We start from the raw sequence: 21470 nt of genomic DNA on the forward strand, positions 1-21470 counted from the left end.
TTGCAAGGATCATAAACTGCTTAAAATTTTATCATGGAAAACTTGGGAAATATGTAATGAATTTCAGCTGCATACAATCTCACCTCCCAGAAATAACCAGTTAGTATATTGGGGTGGGGGTATATCCTTTACCAGACTTAAGACATACGTATTTGAAAATGTAGTGTTTTCTTAAAGTAATCCTTATTTCCGAACAGGGAGGCCTCGTGGGTCTGGTAGATTATCCTGATGATGATGAGGATGATGATGAGGACGAAGACAAGGAAGACACGCTCCCTTTGTCAAAGAAAGCAAAGTTTGAGTCATAATGGCAGCTGCCTGTGATCAGTACCTGTTGAGAAAACTGGTTCTCTACCCCTCCCCACTACAAATCTATAACAGAGCAGTGGCCTCTTGTGAATGACTGATACAGCTCAGCTCGCACACTTGACTTCTGCTCATCAAGTGCCAATTCAGTGGAGCAGGAGGAGGGGATAATTATACATTTAGGGGGAAGACTTACACCTTCGAGGTCTAAGCTTGGACCACACATTGCCCTTTTCTCAGGGAAGGAAATGGAAACGAAAAGCCAACAGGGCAGGGGTTTTGTAAGTGGAACTCTGGATTGACTGGTCAGTTGCTACAATCAGAATATGCTTTCTCGGACCATGTTTGAGACTCAGAAGAATAGGCTTTTCTGCCCTAATTCTTCACTAGTTAAGAATGCCAGCAGTTTCTTTGTATAAAGAGACCTGCCTTTAAAATCGTACATTCTGAACATTTTAGTCAAGCTACAGCAGGTTTGGAAAAACCTCTTCGGGGGAGGGGCGAATATGAGGTTTCCTCTTTTTTATCTGTTCCCTTTGCCCTTCAAACTGCAGATTTTTTTTTTAAGTGGGGATTTGTCCCTACTTGATTAAAGATTGAGTGGAATTCTAGATGTGGTCATTTGTGTCATAATTTTTTTTGTTTCATTTTGTTTTTGATTTTTTTTTTCTCCTGAGTGTATCCTTAGTTGTTGAGTATATATATTTGGGACCATTAAAAACTTTTTTGATGTAATATAACCTAACGTTGTGCTGGTACCTGTTTTACCATGTGTAATTTTTGTTCTCCATCACAGTTCTTAATTTGTTTAGAGTTTTATGAAAGATGGAATAGTTTTTATTGACAAAAGCAAAGTAATCTTACAACTATGTGCATACAAAAAGCAATACTATTTTGTGACTAAATATTTTATATTAAAATTTACATCAGCAACTGTCTTGAGAATTCAGGGAAATAGAGTGGAATTTAAAATTTCAGCAGTTTTGTTAAACCTAGAAACATAAAATTAGTAATCCAAAGAGATTCTGAAATTTCATATCTTGGGAAAATGATGGTACATTAAATCAAAATTGAGGATGAATAATTTAAAAATAACGTATTTGACTTTTGAGTAATAAAAAAAGTGAAGAGTAAGAGAAATTGTATTAGTTGTATTTTTTTTTTCTTTTTTTTAATTACTCCCTTTGGAATACCAGTTGGAGTTGTAAGCGGTGGTTCCTAAATAAATACCTGGCCAGAGGACCATCTGATACCACTTCATTAAAACAGTATGTTTAAATAGGTTCTTTCTTTGTCTTAGGTGTGCTAAAATTCTTTTAAGGAAACGAACATAAATATCTCAATTCCACATACCCTCACTTTTTTAAAGTGAAGATTTTAGAACTTACTGAAGAATGTATTTGCAAATGTGAATAAAAATCCATATCTAGGAAAAGGATACTATTTTAAGTATCATATACTTTAACTGGATAATCTAGCAAGCACTGTGTGCTTCTACCTTAGCTCCTCTTTTGCTTAGCCCTCAGTACATTGCGATACCAAAAACAAGCTTATATGGAATAGTTGCATAGAAAACCAGAAAGCAACAACTTGCCACAGTCATGAAAAGTCTCATTGTTGGCTAATTTTTTTTTTAATGAAACTTTGGGTGCATTATTAACTGTAAGAGTTTAAGTGTATTTCACTACAGTATAGCGCTTCTTCTGGGCCACAAGTTCTGGCAATTAATCATTTTAATCAACTTATCTTGCAAATAAAGAGAACAGAAACTTAATAGGATGTAAGTTAATTATATTATGTCTTCCTTTATTACGTAGAAAGTCCCGTGTGAAATGTTTGTGCCTTAAACATACAGTTTAAACTGACCTTTCTGATTGACTCGTGGAACATGTATTTGTCTTGGTATTCTGGGGGTTCTTGGGTAGTGGGAAGAACCATCCCTTGTTTTTATGAATTGTGGTCCAGTATATTAAAAAAAAAAGATACTAACTATTGGCCTTCAGCATTTAAGGGATGCCCTTTCATTGATGGACAGATGGGTTACTGAAGCGGAACTTCACACATGCTGCTACAATAGGAGAAAAGTCTAAACAGCCGCTTGTTTCATGGAGGAAGACTCTTAGCAATAAATTGCTAGAAACACAATACTTGAATTGACACAGTACCGTCTGACTCAAGTCCACACTTTCAAGTATAAATACTATTTTGATAACCGATGTGAATATAATAATGTAAATACGTATTTTAATGATACCTGTTGGTTCTTTTGCTCATTTTAAAATGAAAAACTTCACTTCTCAGAGTGAGTACCTAGCAGTTTCTGAAAAAGATCTGTAATTGCTACAGAAAACACCCTGACATCCCATCTTGTCCAGAAATGCTATCCTGGCATTTTTTTGGTAGAATGAAGCCTGATGGGTTTTCTCTGCCTGATTGATTGTACTCAGATCCTGCATGTCATTTTCTCTGGAACACCAATGTTGCTGCAAGTCAATTTTGTGAATTTGGAACTGAGGGGGAGACATGGAGCAGGGGGGAACATTCCTCTGTTTTTATTCTTTATTTAAGCAGTGGCGTTCGTTTGTAAAGCTTGCAAGATTAGAACAGCAAGGAGTTTACACTGGAAGATTTCTTTAAGTGGATAACTTTATGTTATCAACCTATTTCTAGTATTCACCATGAATAACTTTGTTTAAACAGCATGGTAAAATCCCTTTGGGGGAAAATTTAGGACCTTCGAAATTCTTCTATACAAGGAAACTTTTTCTGCCGTAACATCCATTTTGAGCAAGAGAATTATAGAAACATTTTTACGGGATGGATTATTGTCTACCGTTATAGTGGGACATTGACACGTGAGGAAATGGGGCAATCATCAGTATTTGTACTCACTGCTAAATCAGTCTGATTTTCCTCTTTGGCCTTAATGCTTCTTCATCTTGGCTCTTTTGAAAGGAAACTGTAGAGAGGCTCTCTTCAAATAGATTAAACGTCCTAACTGTTGGAGTCAGATGTCTTGGTCCTTAAAATAACTCTAGTTGGAGACACAACTTTCCTTGACCTTTCTGCTCTCCTAGGTAAGTTCTTCCATGGACTCAAAGGGCATAGTGATTTCTTCAACATGATGCTAAATCGGCTTAATTTCCGTATATTCCCACCATGGTGTAAGTCACATCCTACCTGCAAATTCAGTGGCCCCTTTCCATCTTTATATTACTTGACACTTAGGCAGCATTTGCTACTATCCATTGTCTTCTTGATACCTTATTCTCTTGGCTTCTCTCACATGTGCTTTAACATTACTGACCTTTCTACTGTTTGATAGTTCCCTACTTTACCTCTTAAATGCTGGGATTCACTAGGGTTCCATCTTGGGTACTCATCTTCCCAAATTCCAGCCAGCCACATAATGTCCCTGTTCCAATCGTCCTGTGCTCTAAAAGACTGCCTTAACCTGTCACGTGCCCCTCTGAATGCTCTTCTTGCCTTGCCTGCTGATGAACTCATTTATCATTCAGAAGTGCTCCCCTGATACTTGGGACTCCATCCTTGAAGGAAGGGGTTATATCTTTTTCAACTTTGTATCCTTAGTATCTAGCATGATACCCAGCCCACAGATGGATCTCCACATGTTTATTGGATGAATAAAGGAAAGACTGAGTAATGTGCATGCAGTATAGAGACTGGGAAAGTCTTTTAGCTGATGCCCTTACACAGTCAAGTTTGACTCATTCTTGACCATGAAATTCCCTCTGTGGATATAAAGGGAGGACTCAAGACCTCTGTCCCGTCCTTCATACCTTTGAGCCTTAGGTTAACAACACAAGGGGGTATTTTTGGTTCATACAATTAGCATATCTTGAGTCATTTCAACAACCACTAAAATTCTACTTAGACCAGTTTTCCTGGTCTGTTCATCCTGGGCTCCAGCATCTCTAACTCTAACTCTCTTACTGGTCTGTTGGTCACAGTTCTTCACCTGTAAGTACAGAACCCTGCCTTTTATTGCTAGACTTAGCCATAGCTGTAGATTTCACAAACCACTTGCCTATTGGTCTGATGTTTATTTTATTAAATCTCATGCTCTAAAACTTTTATATCTTGGTCTTTTTCCTGGGGTGTGAGTTCCTAGAAGGCAGGCCCAGATTTAGATGATTAGGTATATAGGTAGATTGGTTGGGTAGATAGATTTTCTATGTAGAATCAATGGATACTTCACAAGAATAATAAAAGGGATGCATTTTCTTCATTGCTGAAAGAACATTTTAGATAACGAGCCTGAAGAATGTGATCACTCAAACTGTAGCACTGCATTCTAGCATTAAATAACCTTGTACAGGAATGTGTTGCTGCTGTCTTGCAGAAAAGAAGCAGATTGATTGATTTTACTTTAATGCTGGTGTAATTCACAAAGCAAAACCTGAATTGCTACTTCAGGTTTTCTCCTTCTAAAGTACTACTCTGGAAGGAGATGAGGAAATAATGATGATACGTTTCATTAACAACTTCCTAGATGGTTCTCTGGCTCATAGGTGTCCCAACAAAACCAAGAGTGCAGAAGAAATTGTCTTTTAGAATTCTCGGGTAGCTTTCAAAAAGGCTCTGAATGTGATTTGAATTATTAGTGAAAACCTTTTGCCCAAAGCCCTGCCAATTCAAGCGCTTCTTGGACCTACACTGGAAGACTAGAATGGGGGTGGCGGTTGGGGATGGAATGAACAAGAGGTTGAATGAGCACTCAAGAAACTCACAGTATGTGCTCCACACATGTTGATTAATCAAATTGATACCAAGAACAAATTTCCTGGGAGAAAGTGGTGTAAAGCTACAGAGACAAGGTGTAATTGCAACAGCATAGTCAGAATGTCCTGAGTTTGAATTCTTACTCTGCTACTGAGACCTTAGACAAGTTCCTTAAGCCTTGGTTTCCCCATCTGTAACGGGAGTAACATTACAAGACAAGTGTGAGGACTGTAGAATGAACGTGTGTGTGTGTGTGTGTAGATAAAGCAACTATCCCAATGGTATATATTCAGTAGATGGTAGCTATTTAATATATTAATGTAGTCCAAATCTGGAGAGAGATGGGTATGATGATTTTGTCTTTAAAACTTAAAACTGGGGCTTCCCTGGTGGCGCAGTGGTTGAGAGTCTGCCTGATGATGCAGGGGACACGGGTTCGTGCCCCGGTCTGGGAGGATCCCACATGCTGCGGAGCGGCTGGGCCCGTGAGCCATGGCCGCTGAGCCTGCGCGTCCGGAGCCTGTGCTCCGCAGCGGGAGAGGCCACAACAGTGAGAAGCCTGCAAACCGGAAAAAAAAAAAACTTAAAACTATCCATTTTCAGGAGTCAATTCAGTCTATACAGTGGGGGATTGATATCCAATATATTGGTTAAAAGTACATTCAGGACTGGCAACATGACGAGCTTGGCAAATCTGCCCCACACAAAATAATTTAAAAACTGGGTAAAATTGTCAAAACCAACCATTTCAGGACTCTGGACATTAGCCAAAGGTATATAACAAATTGAGAAGAGTTCATTCAAGAATCTTCTTTTTAAAAAGCGAGAGTCTGGCATTTGGCCTGGGGTTACTCCCATGCCCATCTTCCACTATTCCCTCAGCTCAACCAGCTAGGTAGTTCTACCAATGCAGGACAGCTGTGAAAACAAGCAGTTTCATTACTGGAAGTGGCTGACTTGATTCGAGTGGAGGAAAAAAAAATACATGCCCTCGGTTGTTCACAAATTGGTTGTTCACAGAAACAGTAGCCTGACCAAGAAAAATAGAAGATTCAAATTACTAAAATCAGAAATGCAAGATATTTGGTTGGGACACTGTTACAGAAATGAAAAGGATTACAAAGGAATACTATGAATAACTATGCCAATAAATTAGATGAAATGGACAAATTCCTAGCAAGATATAAAATAATAAGAAATAGACAAAAATTTGAACAGACCAATTATTAGTAAGGAGGTTGAATCAGTAATCAAGAACCTCCCAACAAACAGAAGTCCAGGACCAGATGGGTTCACTAGTGAATTCTACCAAACATTTAAAAAAAATTAATCCCATTCCTTCTCAAACTTGTCCAAAGTTTAGAAGAGGAGGGCACACTTCTGAATTCATTTTATGAGGCTAGCATTACCCTGATACCAAAACCAGACATGGATGCCACAAGAAAATAAAATTATAGGCCATATCCCTGATAAACATAGATGCAAAAATCCTCAATAATATAATAAGCAAACTAAATCCAACAATACATTAAAAAGATCATATCCATGGTCAAATAGGATTTATTCCAGAGGTGCAAGGATGGTTCAACATCTGCAAATCAATGTGATAAGTCCCATTAATAAAATGAAGGATAAAAACCATATGATCATCTCAATAGATGAAGAAAAAGCATTTGACAAAATTCAACATCCATTTATGATAACTCTTAACAAAGTGAGTAAAGAGGGAAAGTACCTCATCATAATAAAGGCCATATATGACAAGCCCACAGCTAACCTCATACTAATGATATAATAAAAAGCTGAAAGCTTTTCTTCTAAGATCAGGAACAGGACAAGGATGCTCACTCTAACCATTTTTATTCAACATAGTATTGGGAGTCTTAGCCATAACAATTAGGCAAGAAAAAGAAAAGGCATCCAAATTGGAAAGTAAAGTAAAACTGTCACTATTGGCAGATGATATTATATAGAGAAAACTAAAGAGTCCATCAGAAAATAATTAGAACTGATAAACGAATTGAGTAAAGCTGCAGCAACAAAATCAATATACAGAAATTGATGGTGTTTCTAAATACAAATACATTATCAGAACGAGAAATTTAAAAAACAATTCCATTTACAATTGCATCACAAAGAATAAAATATCTAGGAATAAATTTAACCAAGGAGGTAAAAGACCTATACATGGGAAACTTTAAGACACTGATGAAAGAAACTGAAGACACAAATGAATGGAAAGATATTCCATGTTCATGGATTGGAATAAATAATACTGTTAAAATGTCCATACTACCCAAAGCAATCTACAGATTCATTGTAATCCCTATCAAAATTCCAATGGCATGTCTCACAAATAGAAAAAACAATCCTAAAATTTGTATGGAACTACAAAGACCCTGAATAGCCAAAGCAATCTTGAGAAAGAAGAACAAAACTAAAGGCATCACATGTCCTGATTTCAAACTATATTACAAAGTTATAGTGATCATAACAGTATGGTATTGGCATAAAAACAGACACATAGATAAATGACATAGTACAGAGAGCCCAGAAGTAAATCCACACATATACAATTAATTTATGACAAAGGAGTCAATATATAATGAATGGGGAAAGAATAGTCTCTTCAATAAATGGTGTTGGGAAAACTACAGCCACCAGCAAAAGAATGAAACTAGACCACTATCTTACACCATACACAAAAATAAACTCAAAATGGATTAAAGAATTAAATATAAGATCTGAAACCACAGAACTCCTAGAAGAAAACAGATATTAAGCTCCTTGACATCAGTCTTGGCAAAGATCTTTTTGGATTAAGCAACAAAAGCAAAAATAAACAAGTGGGACTACATCAAACTAAAAAGCCTCTGCACAGCAAAGGGAACCATCAATAAAATGAAAAGGAAATAAAACAAAATGGGAGAAAATATTTCCAAATCATCTATCTGATAAAAGGTTAATCCAAAATATATTAGGAAGTCATACAACTCAATAGCAAAAACCAAATAATCCAATTAAAAAATGGGCAGAAGACTAAATAGACATCTTTCCGAAGAAGACATACAGATCACAACAGGCAGGTGAAAAGGCGGTCAGCATCACTAATCATCAGAGAAATGCAAATCACAACCACAGTGTGATTATCATGTTAGAATGGCTATTACCAAAAGCACAAGAGATAACTAGTGTTGGCGAGGATGTGGAGAAAAGGGAACCCTTGTGCACTGTTGGTGAGAATGTAAACTGGTGTGGCCACTATGGAAAACTGTATAAAGGTTCCTCAAAAAATTAAAAATAGAACTACCATATGATCCAGCAATTCCACTTCTGGGTATTTATCCAAAAAACCCCAAACACTAACTTGAAAAGATATATGCCCCTCTCCTCCATATTCACTGCAACATTATTTACAAATAACCAAGACATGGAAGCAACCTAAGTGTCCTTCAATGGATGAATGGATAAAGAAAATGTGGCACATATATACAATGGATATTATTATTCAGCCATAAAAAAAGAAGGAAATCTTGCCATTTGCAACAATATGGATGGACCTTGAAGGCATTATGCTAAGTGAAATAAGGCAGACAAAGAAAGCCAAAGTATGATATCACTTCTATGTGGAATTTTATAAAAACAAACCAAACCCATAGATACAGAGAACAGATGGGTGATTGTCAAAGGTGGGGGATGGAGGGTGGGCAAATAGTTGAAGGGGGTCAAAAGGTACGAACTTCCAGTTATAAAATAAATATCATGAGAATGTAATGTACAGCAGGATGACTATAGTTAATAATACTGTATTATATTTTAAGATCTACTCTCTTAGCAACTTCCAAAGTTCCTATCACAAGAAAAAAAAATTGTAACTGTGGGGTGATGGATATTCACTAGACTTATTGTGGTGATCATTTTGCAATATATACAAATATTGAATAATTATATTTTACACCTGAAACTAATATAATGTCATATGTCAATTATATCAATAAAGAAGAATTAGACAATTTGAACAGATCTATATAATACATGAAGAGATTGTATTAGTGATCAAAAAGCTACCCATTAAAAAGAAGCCATATGGCCCAAATGGTTTCAAAACTGAATTCTCTAAGTTTTTACAAATTCTTCCAAAAAACAGAAGAGGACTCATTCTGTGAGGTCATTATTCCCTGATACCAAATCCAGACAAAGACATCACCAGAAAACTACAAAGCAGTATCTTACACATATGGTCATAAAAATTCTCAACAAAATACTAAGGAATGAATCTAGCAACAAATAAAAAGAATTAGACACCATGACTAAATGGGATTTATCCCAGGAATGCATGGTTGTTTACCATCTGAAGAATCAATGTAATACACCATATCAAAAGAAAAAATACAAAACCTATATGATCATCATCACAGATGCAGAAGAAAGCATTTGACAAAAGTCAACCCTCTTTCATGATAAAACACTCAACACTCTGGGGAGAGGGAACTTCCTCAACCTGATAAAGGACATCTACAAAAAACCTATGGCTAACATTGTATTTAATGATGAAAGAATGTTTTCCACCCAAGATCAAAAACAAGACATGGATATCTGCTTTTGTTACTTCTATTCAACATTGTACTGGAGGTTCTAGCCAGGGCAATTAGGCAAGTAAATAAAAGTATCCAGATTGGTAAGGAAAAAAGTAAACCTATTTGTAGATGACACAATATTACATACAGAAAATACTAAGAAATACACTGTAAAACTATTAGAACTAATCAATGGGTTCAGCAAAGTCTCAGGATACAAAATCAATAAACAAAAATCAATAGTATTTCTATACATTTTCAATGAATACAAAAATGAAACGAAACAATTCCATTTACAATAGCGTGTGAAATTAGGAACAAATTTAACAAAAGAAAAGCAGAGTTTATAACCTGAAAACTATAAAACACTGTAGAAAGAAAGAAGATCTAAATAAATGGAGAAACCTCCTGCACTTATGGACTGGAAGACACTATTGTTAAGATAGCAATGCTCTTCAAACTGATCTACAGATTCAATGCAATCCCTGTCTGAATCCCCACCTGACTTGTTTGTACAAACTGAAAAGCTTGTAAAATGTATATGGAATTGCAGGGGACACAAAATAGCTAAAACAATCTTCAAAAAGGAAAAGTAGGAGGACACACACTTCCAAATTTCAAAATTTACTAGAAAGCAACAATAATCAAGAGAGTGTGGTACTGGGACTTCCCTGGTGGCACAGTGGTTAAGAATCCTCCTGCCAATGCAGGGGACACAGGTTCGAGCCCTGGTCCAGGAAGATCCCACATGCCGCGGAGCAACTAAGCCCGTGCGCCACAATTACTGAGCCTGCACTCTAGAGCCCGCGAGCCACAACTACTGAGCCCCATGCCACAACCACTGAAGCCCGTGTGCCTAGAGCCTGTGCTCCGCAACAAGAGAAGCCACCACAATGAGAAGCCCACGTAGTGCAACGAAGAGGAGCCCCCACACGCCACAACTAGAGAAAGCCCGCGCGCAGCAACAAAGACCCAACACAGCCAAAATAAATAAATAAATAAATTTATTTTTTTAAAAAAAGAGTGTGGTACTAATATATAGAAATACAGATCAATGAAATAGAATTGAGAGTTCAGGAATAAAACCACATCTCTGTGGTCAACTGACTTTCAACAAGGATACTGTTATTGGCTGAACTATGTTCCCCCAAAACCTATATGTTAGAGTCTTAACCCCTAGTACCTCAGATTGTGTCTGTCTAGGTCTTTCAAAAGGTAACTAAATTAAAATGAGGCTTTCGGGTGAGTCCAAATCCAACATGACTGGTGTCCTCATAAGAAGAGGAAACTAGGACACAGATACACACAGAGGGAAGATAACAATCTTTAAGCCAAGGAGAGAGGCCTCAGAAGAAACCAACCCTGCCGACACCATGATCTTGGACCTAGCCTCCAGGACTGTGAGAAAATAAATTTCTGGTGTTTAAGCCACCTAATTTGTGATACTTCATTACCACAGGCAGACCTAGCTAATAAAGGTTTTGGTACTAAGAGTCGTTCGAGAGAACAGAATCTTAAGGATAAATTTTCTAACTTGTTTTGAGATTTCTGGAATTGGTTCTCTAATCTGATTAGACTTAAAGGCACTAATGACTCCATTTCCAGAAGTAAAGAAAGCACAAATAGTCCATGGTGTGATGTGGCATGGAGATATTCAAAATATCACCAGTGGACCCTTCTAATCAAATACTTGTAAGAGGCAAGGTTCTGGGCAATCATGTATATGATACCATGGAACATTTTTGGTCAAACTAACAAGTGTAATGAGATTGGCTGGTTGTTCCTAATTTCACTGAACAAAGTAGGGAAAGAGAAGGATGAGCTCAGAGATTCAAATTTCCAGTTCAAACCCCACATAAATGACTCAGATGCTTCTGTGTCTTCCTGAAAGAGATCCTAACCTCCTATAGCTGTAAAGCAAACATTGCAGAAAATAAAACCCAGAACTTCATGCTGTGAGTGGCTGAATTACGATGCAGATTGCATTCTGAACCTCACAGGGTATATACTGTTAAAGCTGGAGCATTGACTGGTGTTGTAGACTAGACTGTGTCCCCTCACAATTCACACGTTAAAGCCCTAACCCCCAGTGTGACTGTATTTGGAGCTAGGGAGGTAATTAACCTTAAATGAGGTCATAAGGGGAGGTCCTTAATCTCATAGGGCTGGTCTTTATAAGAAGAAACACTGAAGCTCTCTCTGCACTTGTGCAGACGCAAGGCCATGTGAGGCCACAGCAGAAGGCGGCCGCCCGTTAAGCCAGGAAGACAGCCCTCACCAGAAATCAAATTTGCTGGCATCCTGATCTTGGACTTCTAGTCTCCAGAACTGTGAGAAAATACATTTCTGCTATTTAAGCTACCCAGTCTGTGGCATTTTGTTATGTGGACCCGAGCAGAGACTAATACAATTGGGAAGCAGTGTGATCCTGAAAGTTGTGATAAAAGATATTTTCACATAGCGAGGTCTGGGGAAGTCATTCTGGCTTATACATGAGTTAACTTGAATTTTATGCTAACGAAAACAGCCTGTTTGTGGCCTATCGAGCATACACTGTACATCTGCTTTAATTATTAAAGAAAAGGGCACACTGACCAGAAGTAAAGAATGTCCATGTTAAAAATAAAGATTAAATGCCTCCCTTCCTGGGATGCCCCTGCTGGTCCCCCGTCCAGGATGACTCCCTTCCCAGGTGCCAAGGCCATATTGACTCTCTGTGTACGTGCTGAGCCGTTTTTCTCTGAAACCTTGAAGGAAGGCATCCCTGACCTGTCTGATGTTCTTTATTCTGACAAGACACAAAACTGTGCTGAAAGCCATGCTTCTCCAGAGCAGTTCCTCACAGTTATCCGAGAGGCTGTCTTCCAGGCTACAGTCCTCAGTTTGGCTCAGATGAAACTCATTTCCCTTCCTATTATAGACTGTTTATTGATTATTTTCATCAACAGTTGGAATGGGGATATATGCAGAGATCCTGACGAATCTGGGAGCGGAGAACCCCTTAGTTCCGATAAGTCTTCTTTGCCAGCCTATCCAAGGAGATTACCCTGCTTTGCCTGAGAAAGCTGTAATGGTCCCCCTTGCGGTAGCTGCCTTGCCAGACCCTGCGGCCTCACCTCGGTGCCCACAACCCACCTCCCCTTTGCTTCTACATCTATAACTAGACTCAAGTCCCTTCAGGCTCCTCAAGGTGGGGTAAAAAGTGTGACCTGGGCTTCCCTGGTGGCGCAGTGGTTCAGAGTCCACCTGCCGATGCAGGGGACGCGGGTTCGTGCCCCGGTCCAGGAAGATCCCACATGCCGTGGAGCAGCTGGGCCCGTGAGCCATGGCCGCTGAGCCTGTGCATCCGGAGGCAACGGGAGAGGCCGGCAACGGGAGAGGCCACAACAGTGAGAGGCCCGCGCACCGCAAAAAAAAAAAAAAAAAAAAAAGTGTGACCTATGAGGCGGCGCACTATTCCAAAAAGGACCACACAAAATTTCCAATTAATATAGAAATCCGGGGAATGTGTGTGGGAATGGATATTAGAGTATGAGAAAATGGTGGAGGGAACAAGAAGGTGGGTCAAGCCGAATTTATTTATAGGGCGCCACTAGGCAGAGATTCTGTATTTAATGTTGTACTTCAGGGGGTTAAACAGGGTTCTAACAGTTTGGCTGGCTGAAACCCGAACCAAAAGGTGACTCCAGTAAAAGCGAAGCTGAAATGCCAGACCTGCCTTGGGATACTACAGAGGGAAGGATCCGAAGGCTTAGGGAGACGGGAATGTTAGGGACATTTGTCACTTGGAGATCTGCTAACCCATCCTGGGTGGATACGATACACCTTTCACTACACCCAAGGGATCTGTGAGCCGAGTCCCAGCCACCTGGAAGAGCTGCGTGACCCACCATTCTTTTCTGTAGGTCAGGAGTTTCGGTGGGAGCTGCTGCAATTAAATTGGGCAATCTAGGTGCCACAGGGGTGACTGGATCTGGGGGGCAGGGGCCAACACACAGCACGTGAAGGGAAATGCCCACAGTGGACAGACCTTCGAGCAGTGCACCTAGCTGTCCATTTTGCTTGGGAGGAGAAATGGCCAGCTGTGTGATTATATACCAGTTCATGAGCTGTAACCAGTTGTGTGGCTGGATGGTCAGGGACTCAGAAGGAATGTGATTGGAGCACTGGTAACAAGGAAGTCTGGGAGGAGGTATGTGGGCAGACCTCTGTGAATGGGCAAAAGCCACAAAGATATTTGTTTCCCCCGTGAACGCTCACCAAGAGTGACCTTGGCAGAGGGAGATTTTAATCAAGGGCACAGGATGACCCATTCTGTGGATACCGGTCAGCTTCTTTCCCCAGTCAACCCTGTCATCACCCCGTGGGCTCATGAGCAAAGTGGCTATGGTGGCAGGGATGGAGGTTATGCACAGGCTCAGCAACATGGACTTCTACTCACCAAGGTCAACCTGGCTACAGCCACTGCTAAGTGTCCAATCTGCCAGCATCAGAGACCGATACAGAGTCCCCGATATGACACCATTCTCTGGAATGACCAGCCAGCTACCTACCTGGTAGTAGGTTAATTATACTGCACAGCCTCCACCATGGAAGGGGCGATGTTTTGTTCCTGCTGGAATGGACGTTTACTCTGGATACAGATTTGCCTTCCTGCACATAATGCATCTGCCAAAATTGCCGACTGTGGTCTTGTAGAATGCCTTGTCAACTACCATGGGACCTTACACAGCATTACTTCTGATCAAGGAACTCACTTCACAGCAAATGAAGTAAATGCATGGGCTCGTGGTCATGGAACTCCGTGGCCTGACCATGTTCCCCACCATCCTGAAGCAGCTGGCTTGACAGAAGATGTTGGAATGGCCTTTGGAAGACTCAGTTATAGCATCAGCTAGGTAGCAGTACCATGTAGGGATGGGGCAAGGTTCTCTAGCAGGCTACATATGCTCTGAATCTGAATGCTGGCTGTTTCTCCAACAGCCAGGATTCAAGGCTCCAGCGATCAAGGGCTGGAAATGGGCATGGCACCACTATTACCCCTAGTGACCCACCAGCAAAATTTTGCTTCTTGTCCCTAAAACCTCATGTTCTGGGGCTTCCCTGGTGGCGCAGCGGTGGAGAGTCCGCCTGCCGATGCAGGGGACACGGGTTCGTGCCCCGGTCCGGGAAGATCCCACATGCCGCGGAGCGGCTGGGCCCATGAGCCATGGCCGCTGAGCCTGCGTGTCCGGAGCCTGTGCTCCGCAACGGGAGAGGCCACAGCAGTGAGAGGCCCGCGTACCACAAAATAAAAATAAAAATAACTCTTTCTCTCTCTCTCTCCCTACCGTCTCTCTCTATATATTATAAATAGACATAAGTACAGATACACACACATTTTATTGGTTTGCTTCTCTGAAGAACCTTGATTAATACAGATACCTAGATCAGTCAATGGGGAAAGGATAGTCTTTTCAACAAATGGTGCTGAAATGATAGATAGCCACATGCAAAAGAATGAAACTCATACAAAAATTAACTCATAATGGATCAAAGCCTTAAGCATAAGAGCTAAAACCATGGAATTCTCACAAGGAAACATCGGGGTAGAAATTTCTGATCTTGGATTTGGCAATGGATTCTTAGATATGACACCAAAAACATGAGTAACAAAAGACAAAACAGATAAATCAGACTTGAAATTTAATCAATGTTTAAAACTTTTGTACGTCAAAGGATACTCAAAAGGATGAAAAGACCACACACAGAATGGGAAAAAAATATTCAAGTCATACACCTGAAAAGAGACTTGTATCTAGAATATATTAAGAACTCCTGCAACTCAAAAATGAAGACAAATAACCCAACTAAAAAAATGGCAAAGGATCTGAATAGACATTTCTCCAAGAGAGATATACAAATGGCCAATGCCATGAAAAGATGCTATACAGTATTAGCCATCAGGGAAATGCAAATCAAAACCAAAATGAGATGATACTTCACACCCACTAGGATGGCTAGAATGAAAAAGTCGAATAATAACAAGTGTTGGCAAGGATGTAGAGAAATCATAACCCTCATACATAACTGGTGGGAATGTAAAATGATGCACTTTGGAAGACAGTCTGGCAGCTTCTAAAATTAATGAAAGACATAAACTAGCAATTCCACTCCTAGGTATATACCTTAGAGAACAAAAACATACATAAATGTTTATAGGAACATTATTCATTAAGAGTCAAAAGGTGGAAAACAACACAAATGTCCATCAACTGATTAATGGATTAAAAAAATGTGGTATGTCCATACAATGGAAAATTCAACCAAAACAAGGAATAAATTACTAATACATATTAGCACATGAAGGAACTTTGAAAATATCTGCAAAGTGAAAGAAGCCAGTAACAAAAGACTACATACTCTATGAATCCATTTATATGAAATGTCCAGAATAGGCAAATCTATAGAGACAGAAAGTAGATTAGTGGTTACTTAGGGCACAGGAAGGGGGGGAAAAGAATGTGACAGCTAAAGGATATAGGGTTTCTTTTTGAGGTGATGAAAATGTTCTAAAATTGACTGTGGTGATTATTGCAATATCTAGGAATACATTGAGTTGTACACTTCGAATGGGTAAATTGTACAGTATGTGAATTATCTCAATAAAGCTATTTTTAAAAAGAAAAAAGGGTCTCAAAACAACGATCTAGTTTCCACTCTTAGAAGCTAGAAAAAAAAAAAAGAGGAAATGAGACCCAAATCAAGAAGAAAATAAAGACTAGAAATCAATTAAATTGAGAATAGAAAAACAGACAAATTATTTTCCTTTCGGAAAAAAATCAAAGTTGATAAACATCTACCTAGAATTATCAAGGGAGAAAAAAGAGAAGATACAAATAACAAACAGCAAAACTGAAAGCCGAAAGGAACATCAATACAGACGCTCTAGACATTAAAAGGATAATAAGAGAATAGTATGAACAGCTTTTTGCCCTAAACTTGACAATTTAGATGAAACAGAAAAATTCCTTAAAAGACACAAACTACCAAAATTTAATCAAGAAGAAATAGATAACTTGAATAGTTTATATCTATTATAGAAATTAAATTTGTAGTTTAAAACCTTCCAGCGATTAGAACTCCAGGCCAAGATGTCTTCACTGGCAAATTCTACCAAATATTTAGCAAGAATAATGCCAACTGTACACCTCTTGGAGGATACACAGAGGAGAGAACATGTTCTAATTCATTTTATGAGGTCAGCATTACTTGACACCAAAATCAGACGAAGACATTACAGAAGAAGAAAATTCCAGATCAGAATCCCTCATAAATACAGATGTGAAAATTCTCAACAAACTACTAGCAAATTGAATCTAAGAACACATAAAAATAACCAATCATCATGGCCAACTAAGGTTTATCCCAGGAAAGCAGGGCTGGTGAAGCATTTGAAAATCAATTAATGTAACCTACTATATTGATAAATGTGACTATGTAACAATATATAATGTTTTCATGGCAAAAACAAACACCATAAGCAAAGTCAAAAGATAAATGATAAACTGGCAGAAAATAGTACAACATATATCACAGATAAAGGGGCAAAACAATCTTATACGAAGAACCTTTAAAAATTTTTTTAGACATCCAATAATCTTATAGAAAAAATGGACAAAAGATTTTTAAACAGGTAATTCACAAATCGAGATTCAAAGGTAGCCTATGAATATGATGTTCAAGTTCACTCACAATTAGAGAAATGCAAGTGCAAACTACACTGAGATTCCATTTCTTTCTGACGGGACTGCAAAGGCTCAAAAGCTTGACAACACCCTTTACTGGTGGCGTGGTGGTGCAAACAGGTACCTAGGTCTGAACATCTGATCATAAAACGGTGTTTTCAGACCCCAAGAGTTAGGACATTAGTCAGAGCCTGCAACAGGCTCTAAAAACGCTTTGTCCTGTTCTGCCTTGGCCGTATGAGCAGAGATTTTCAGGTAACTTTTCCAACGACCAGGAGAAGTCAATTTCCTGTTGATTTTTTAAAAATCTCCTTAAACAAGTAAGCCTTTGTTGAAGATATGCTCACTCTAAAGTGCTGAACAACAGACACCAGTCTCACCTATAGACTGTTCCAAATGAAAACATACTACAAGTCTGGAGTTTTGAAGTGAACCAGCCCGGTCTGGGACTTAGAGAACTGCCCTCTTTGCTTCTTCCTGCCGTCTCTCTCCTCACTCTGTGACACTTGGGTAGGCCTGTACGTTTCAAACCTTGTTTCTCCTCCACTACCCACATACTTCTGATGCCAGACACAGCTGAACATGTTTATACTGTGATGTGTCGTTTAATCCTGCATCTTTACAGTAAATCTACCTTTGCCAAAATGGTGGCTCATGCTAGAGGCCAGCTGGCAATGAAAGGGTGAATGGAAGCAGTGCATTCTAGACCCTTGCTTCTCCAACTTTCAAGTGCACAAGAATCAATCAGAGATCTTGTTAAAATGCAGATTCTGATTCAAGTTGATCTTGAGAGGGTTCTAAGGGTTTGCACCCCTACTAAGCTCCCCGGTGACACTGATTCACAGGCCAGGCCTTGCGAAGCAACAGGCTGTGCAAGGCGTTTGGGTCGGGCTCCCAGGGATGGCGGCATAACGCAGTCTTCCTCCCTACCCCAACATTCAGGGAATCACCAACTCTTCTCTCCACCTCTTCTGCTCTAGTTTGGACCCTAATCATCCTTCAGGTGCCTTTTCCCCTCTCTGATCCATCCTTTGAGACTGCACAGAGATGATCTTTCTAAAATGCCAGCCTAACCAAGTCCCACCCTGCTTCAGCCCTTCTGATGACTCCTTCTCTTCCTTAAGATAATGTCTACACTCCTTATCTGGGCCCCCTCAGGCCGCTCACAAGCTGGCCCCTGCCAGCCCCGCCAGCATCACCTCCCTTTATGTCTGTGCCATGTGGGGTTACCTGCAGTTCCCTCCACATGCCCTGCACAAGGAGTGCCCACCTCTCTGCAAGACGAACTCTTGTTCACCCTTGAAAACTCTGGTCAGAGATCACATTCTCAACAAAGCCAAGGGTTAACCACATTCTCCTCTGTACTATTTCTATACCTTATACAGGCTTTCCAAGATGTTCTTTTAAAGTACTTGGTTCACACACTGCTCCCCCCTGCTATGCACCATAATGCTCCCAAGGTCAAGAACCACGTGTTAGTCTTCACTGTGTTCTCACTGAGCACAGAGTTCCGAGCGGACACACAGCTTTGCGATCTGGCATGTCTTCCATGGAATCAGGATGAGAGCGCATGGGACTCATTCTGGAGGCCTGGCTCTCAGGTGTGAATCTGCCAACTCCTCAACCTAACTCCTCCATCACTTAACCTAACTCCTCCACTGAGACGCGATGATAAATGACGACGTAAGTGAGAACGCTGGGAAAGATAGCAAGTGCTGTAAGAATTTTCCCAATTAAAACAGTCGCTTCTCATTGGTCCCCTTTGGTATGCCAAGCACTTCACAGTGATGCTCCCAACCCTCACAACATCTGTGTGAGGAAGGTGGTAGGAGCCCATTGTGCGGACAGGCAAACCACAGTTAAGAAAAGTTAAGAAGCTCATTTAAACTGACACCACTAGGATGTGGAAGAACCAGGACTCAAACCCAAATCTTTGTTGGCCCCAAATGCACACATTTTCTAGTCAGGTTTCATGTAAGGTTTTCTCAATACATAAAGGTATATTGCCTCATTTAATAATCCAGCTTCATAACAAATGACAACTTTTATTTTTATTGGCCTCAATGCAGCTTTAAAAAACACTAAAGATTTAACTTGACCTGTGTTCATTTCTTACTCCCTGTTGAGAAAAGGTTCCTGTCTTTTTTTTTTTAATAAAAATTTATTTATTTATTTATTTTTGGCTGTGTTGGGTCTTCGTTGCTGCACGCGGGCTTTCTCTAGTCGCGGTGAGCGGGGGCTACTCTTTGTTGCGGTGCACGGGCTTCTCGTCACAGTGGCTTCTCTTGTTGGGAGCACGGGCTCTAGGGACGTGGGCTTCAGTAGTTGTGGCACACGGGCTCAGTAGTTGTGTCTCGCGGGCTCTAGAGTGCAGGCTCAGTAGTTGTGGTGCACGGGCTTAGTTGCTCCGTGGCATGTGGGATCTTCCCGGACCAGGGCTCGAACCCGTGTCCCCTGCATTGGCAGGCGGATTCTTAACCACCAGGGAAGTCCCCATTATAAGTTATTTATATATATATTGGGTGGGCCAAAAGGTTCATTCAGTGTTTTCCATAAGATGGCTCTAGTAGCACTCAGAGCCATTCATTCGAAACAATTTTGCTAGATTGTATGTGACAGCTGTCATATCAGGGTGCATTTAAAAAAAGACATCAAAATTGGTGAATTTTTGTGTAGCCATTTTAATATTGAAGATGGAAGAAAAAAGCCACATTTTTGGCATATTATGCTTTATTATTTCAAGGAAGGTAAAAACGCAACTGAAACACACAAAAAGATTTGTGCAGTGCATGGAGAAGGTGACTGATCGAACGTGTCAAAGTGGTTTGCAAAGTATCATGCTGGAGATTTCTTGCTGGACAATGCTCCACGGTTGGGTAAACCAGTTGAAGTTGACAGCAATCAAATCGAAACAATAATTGAGAACAAGCAACGTGATACCGTGTGGGAGACAGCGGACATACTCAATATACCCAAATCAAGCACTGAAAATCATTTGCAACAGCTTGGTTATGGGAATCACTTTGACTGGGTTCCACATAAGTGAAAAAAACCTTCTTGACCATATTTCCTCATACGATTCTTCACTGCAGTGTAATGAAAATGTTCCGTTTTTAAAACAAATTGTGACGGGCGATGAGAAGTGGATACTGTACAATAATGTGGAACGGAAGAGATCGTGGGGCGAGCAAAATGAACCACCAACAACCACACCAAAGGCCAGTCTTCATCCAAAGAAGGTGATGTTGTGTATATGGTGGGATTGGAAGGGAGTCCTCTATTATGAGCTCCTTCCAGAAAACCAAATGATTAATTCCAACAAGTACTGCTCCCAATGAGACCAACTGAAAGGGGCACTTGACAAAAAACGTCCAGAGTTAGTCAACAGAAAACGCATAATCTGCCATCAGGATAACGCAAGACCGCAAGTTTCTTTGATGACCAGGCAACAACTGTTACACCTTGGCTGCGAAGTTCTGATTCATCCGCCGTATAAGTTTCTTTGATGACCAGGCAAAAACTGTTACACCTGGGCTGCGAAGTTCTGATTTATCCGCCGTATTCACCAGACATTGCACCTTTGGATTTTCATTTATTTCAGTCTTTACAAAATTCTCTTAATGGAAAAAATTTCGATTCCCTGGAAGACTGTAAAAGGCACCTGGCACAGTTCTTTGCTCAAAAAGGTAAAAAGTTTTGGGAAGATGGAATTATGAAGTTGCCTGAAAAACGGCAGAAGGTAGTGGAATAAAAGGGTGAGTACGTTGTTCAGTAAAGTTCTTGGTGAAGACGAAAAATGTCTTTTATTTTTACTTAAAAAACCGAAGGCACTTTTTGGCTCACCCAATATATATATACACTTTTCAGATTCTTTTCCATTATAGGTTATTACAAGTACTGAATATAGTTCTCTGTGCTATACAGTAGGTCCTTGTTGTTTATCTATTACATACACAGTAGTGTGTTTTGGTTAATTCCAAACTCCTAATTAATCCCTGCCCCCACTTCCCCTTTGGTAACCATAAGTTTGTTTTCTATGTCTGTGAGTCGATTTCTGCTTTGTAAATAAGTTAATTTGTGTCATATTTTAGATTCCACATGAGTGATCTACTTGTCT

General features: G+C 39.9%; 1 protein-coding gene and 1 long non-coding RNA gene across 2 annotated transcripts in view; one reads left to right on the forward strand and one right to left on the reverse strand.

Moving 5' to 3' along the window:
• Nucleotides 1–2085, forward strand: part of PPP4R3A (protein phosphatase 4 regulatory subunit 3A) — a 39596-nt gene extending 37511 nt beyond the window's left edge. Inside the window, exon 15 of the mRNA XM_060169611.1 lies at nucleotides 198–2085. Coding sequence (XP_060025594.1) covers nucleotides 198–308 — 111 coding nt within the window. The 3' untranslated portion in view covers nucleotides 309–2085. The remainder of the gene's footprint in view (nucleotides 1–197) is intronic.
• Nucleotides 1–21470, reverse strand: part of LOC132531690 (uncharacterized) — a 49685-nt gene that overhangs the window by 5106 nt on the left and 23109 nt on the right. The gene's annotated exons all lie outside the window — the stretch shown is intronic.

The sequence above is a fragment of the Lagenorhynchus albirostris genome, chromosome 1, assembly GCF_949774975.1.
Source record: "Lagenorhynchus albirostris chromosome 1, mLagAlb1.1, whole genome shotgun sequence".
Classification (NCBI taxonomy): domain Eukaryota; kingdom Metazoa; phylum Chordata; class Mammalia; order Artiodactyla; family Delphinidae; genus Lagenorhynchus; species Lagenorhynchus albirostris.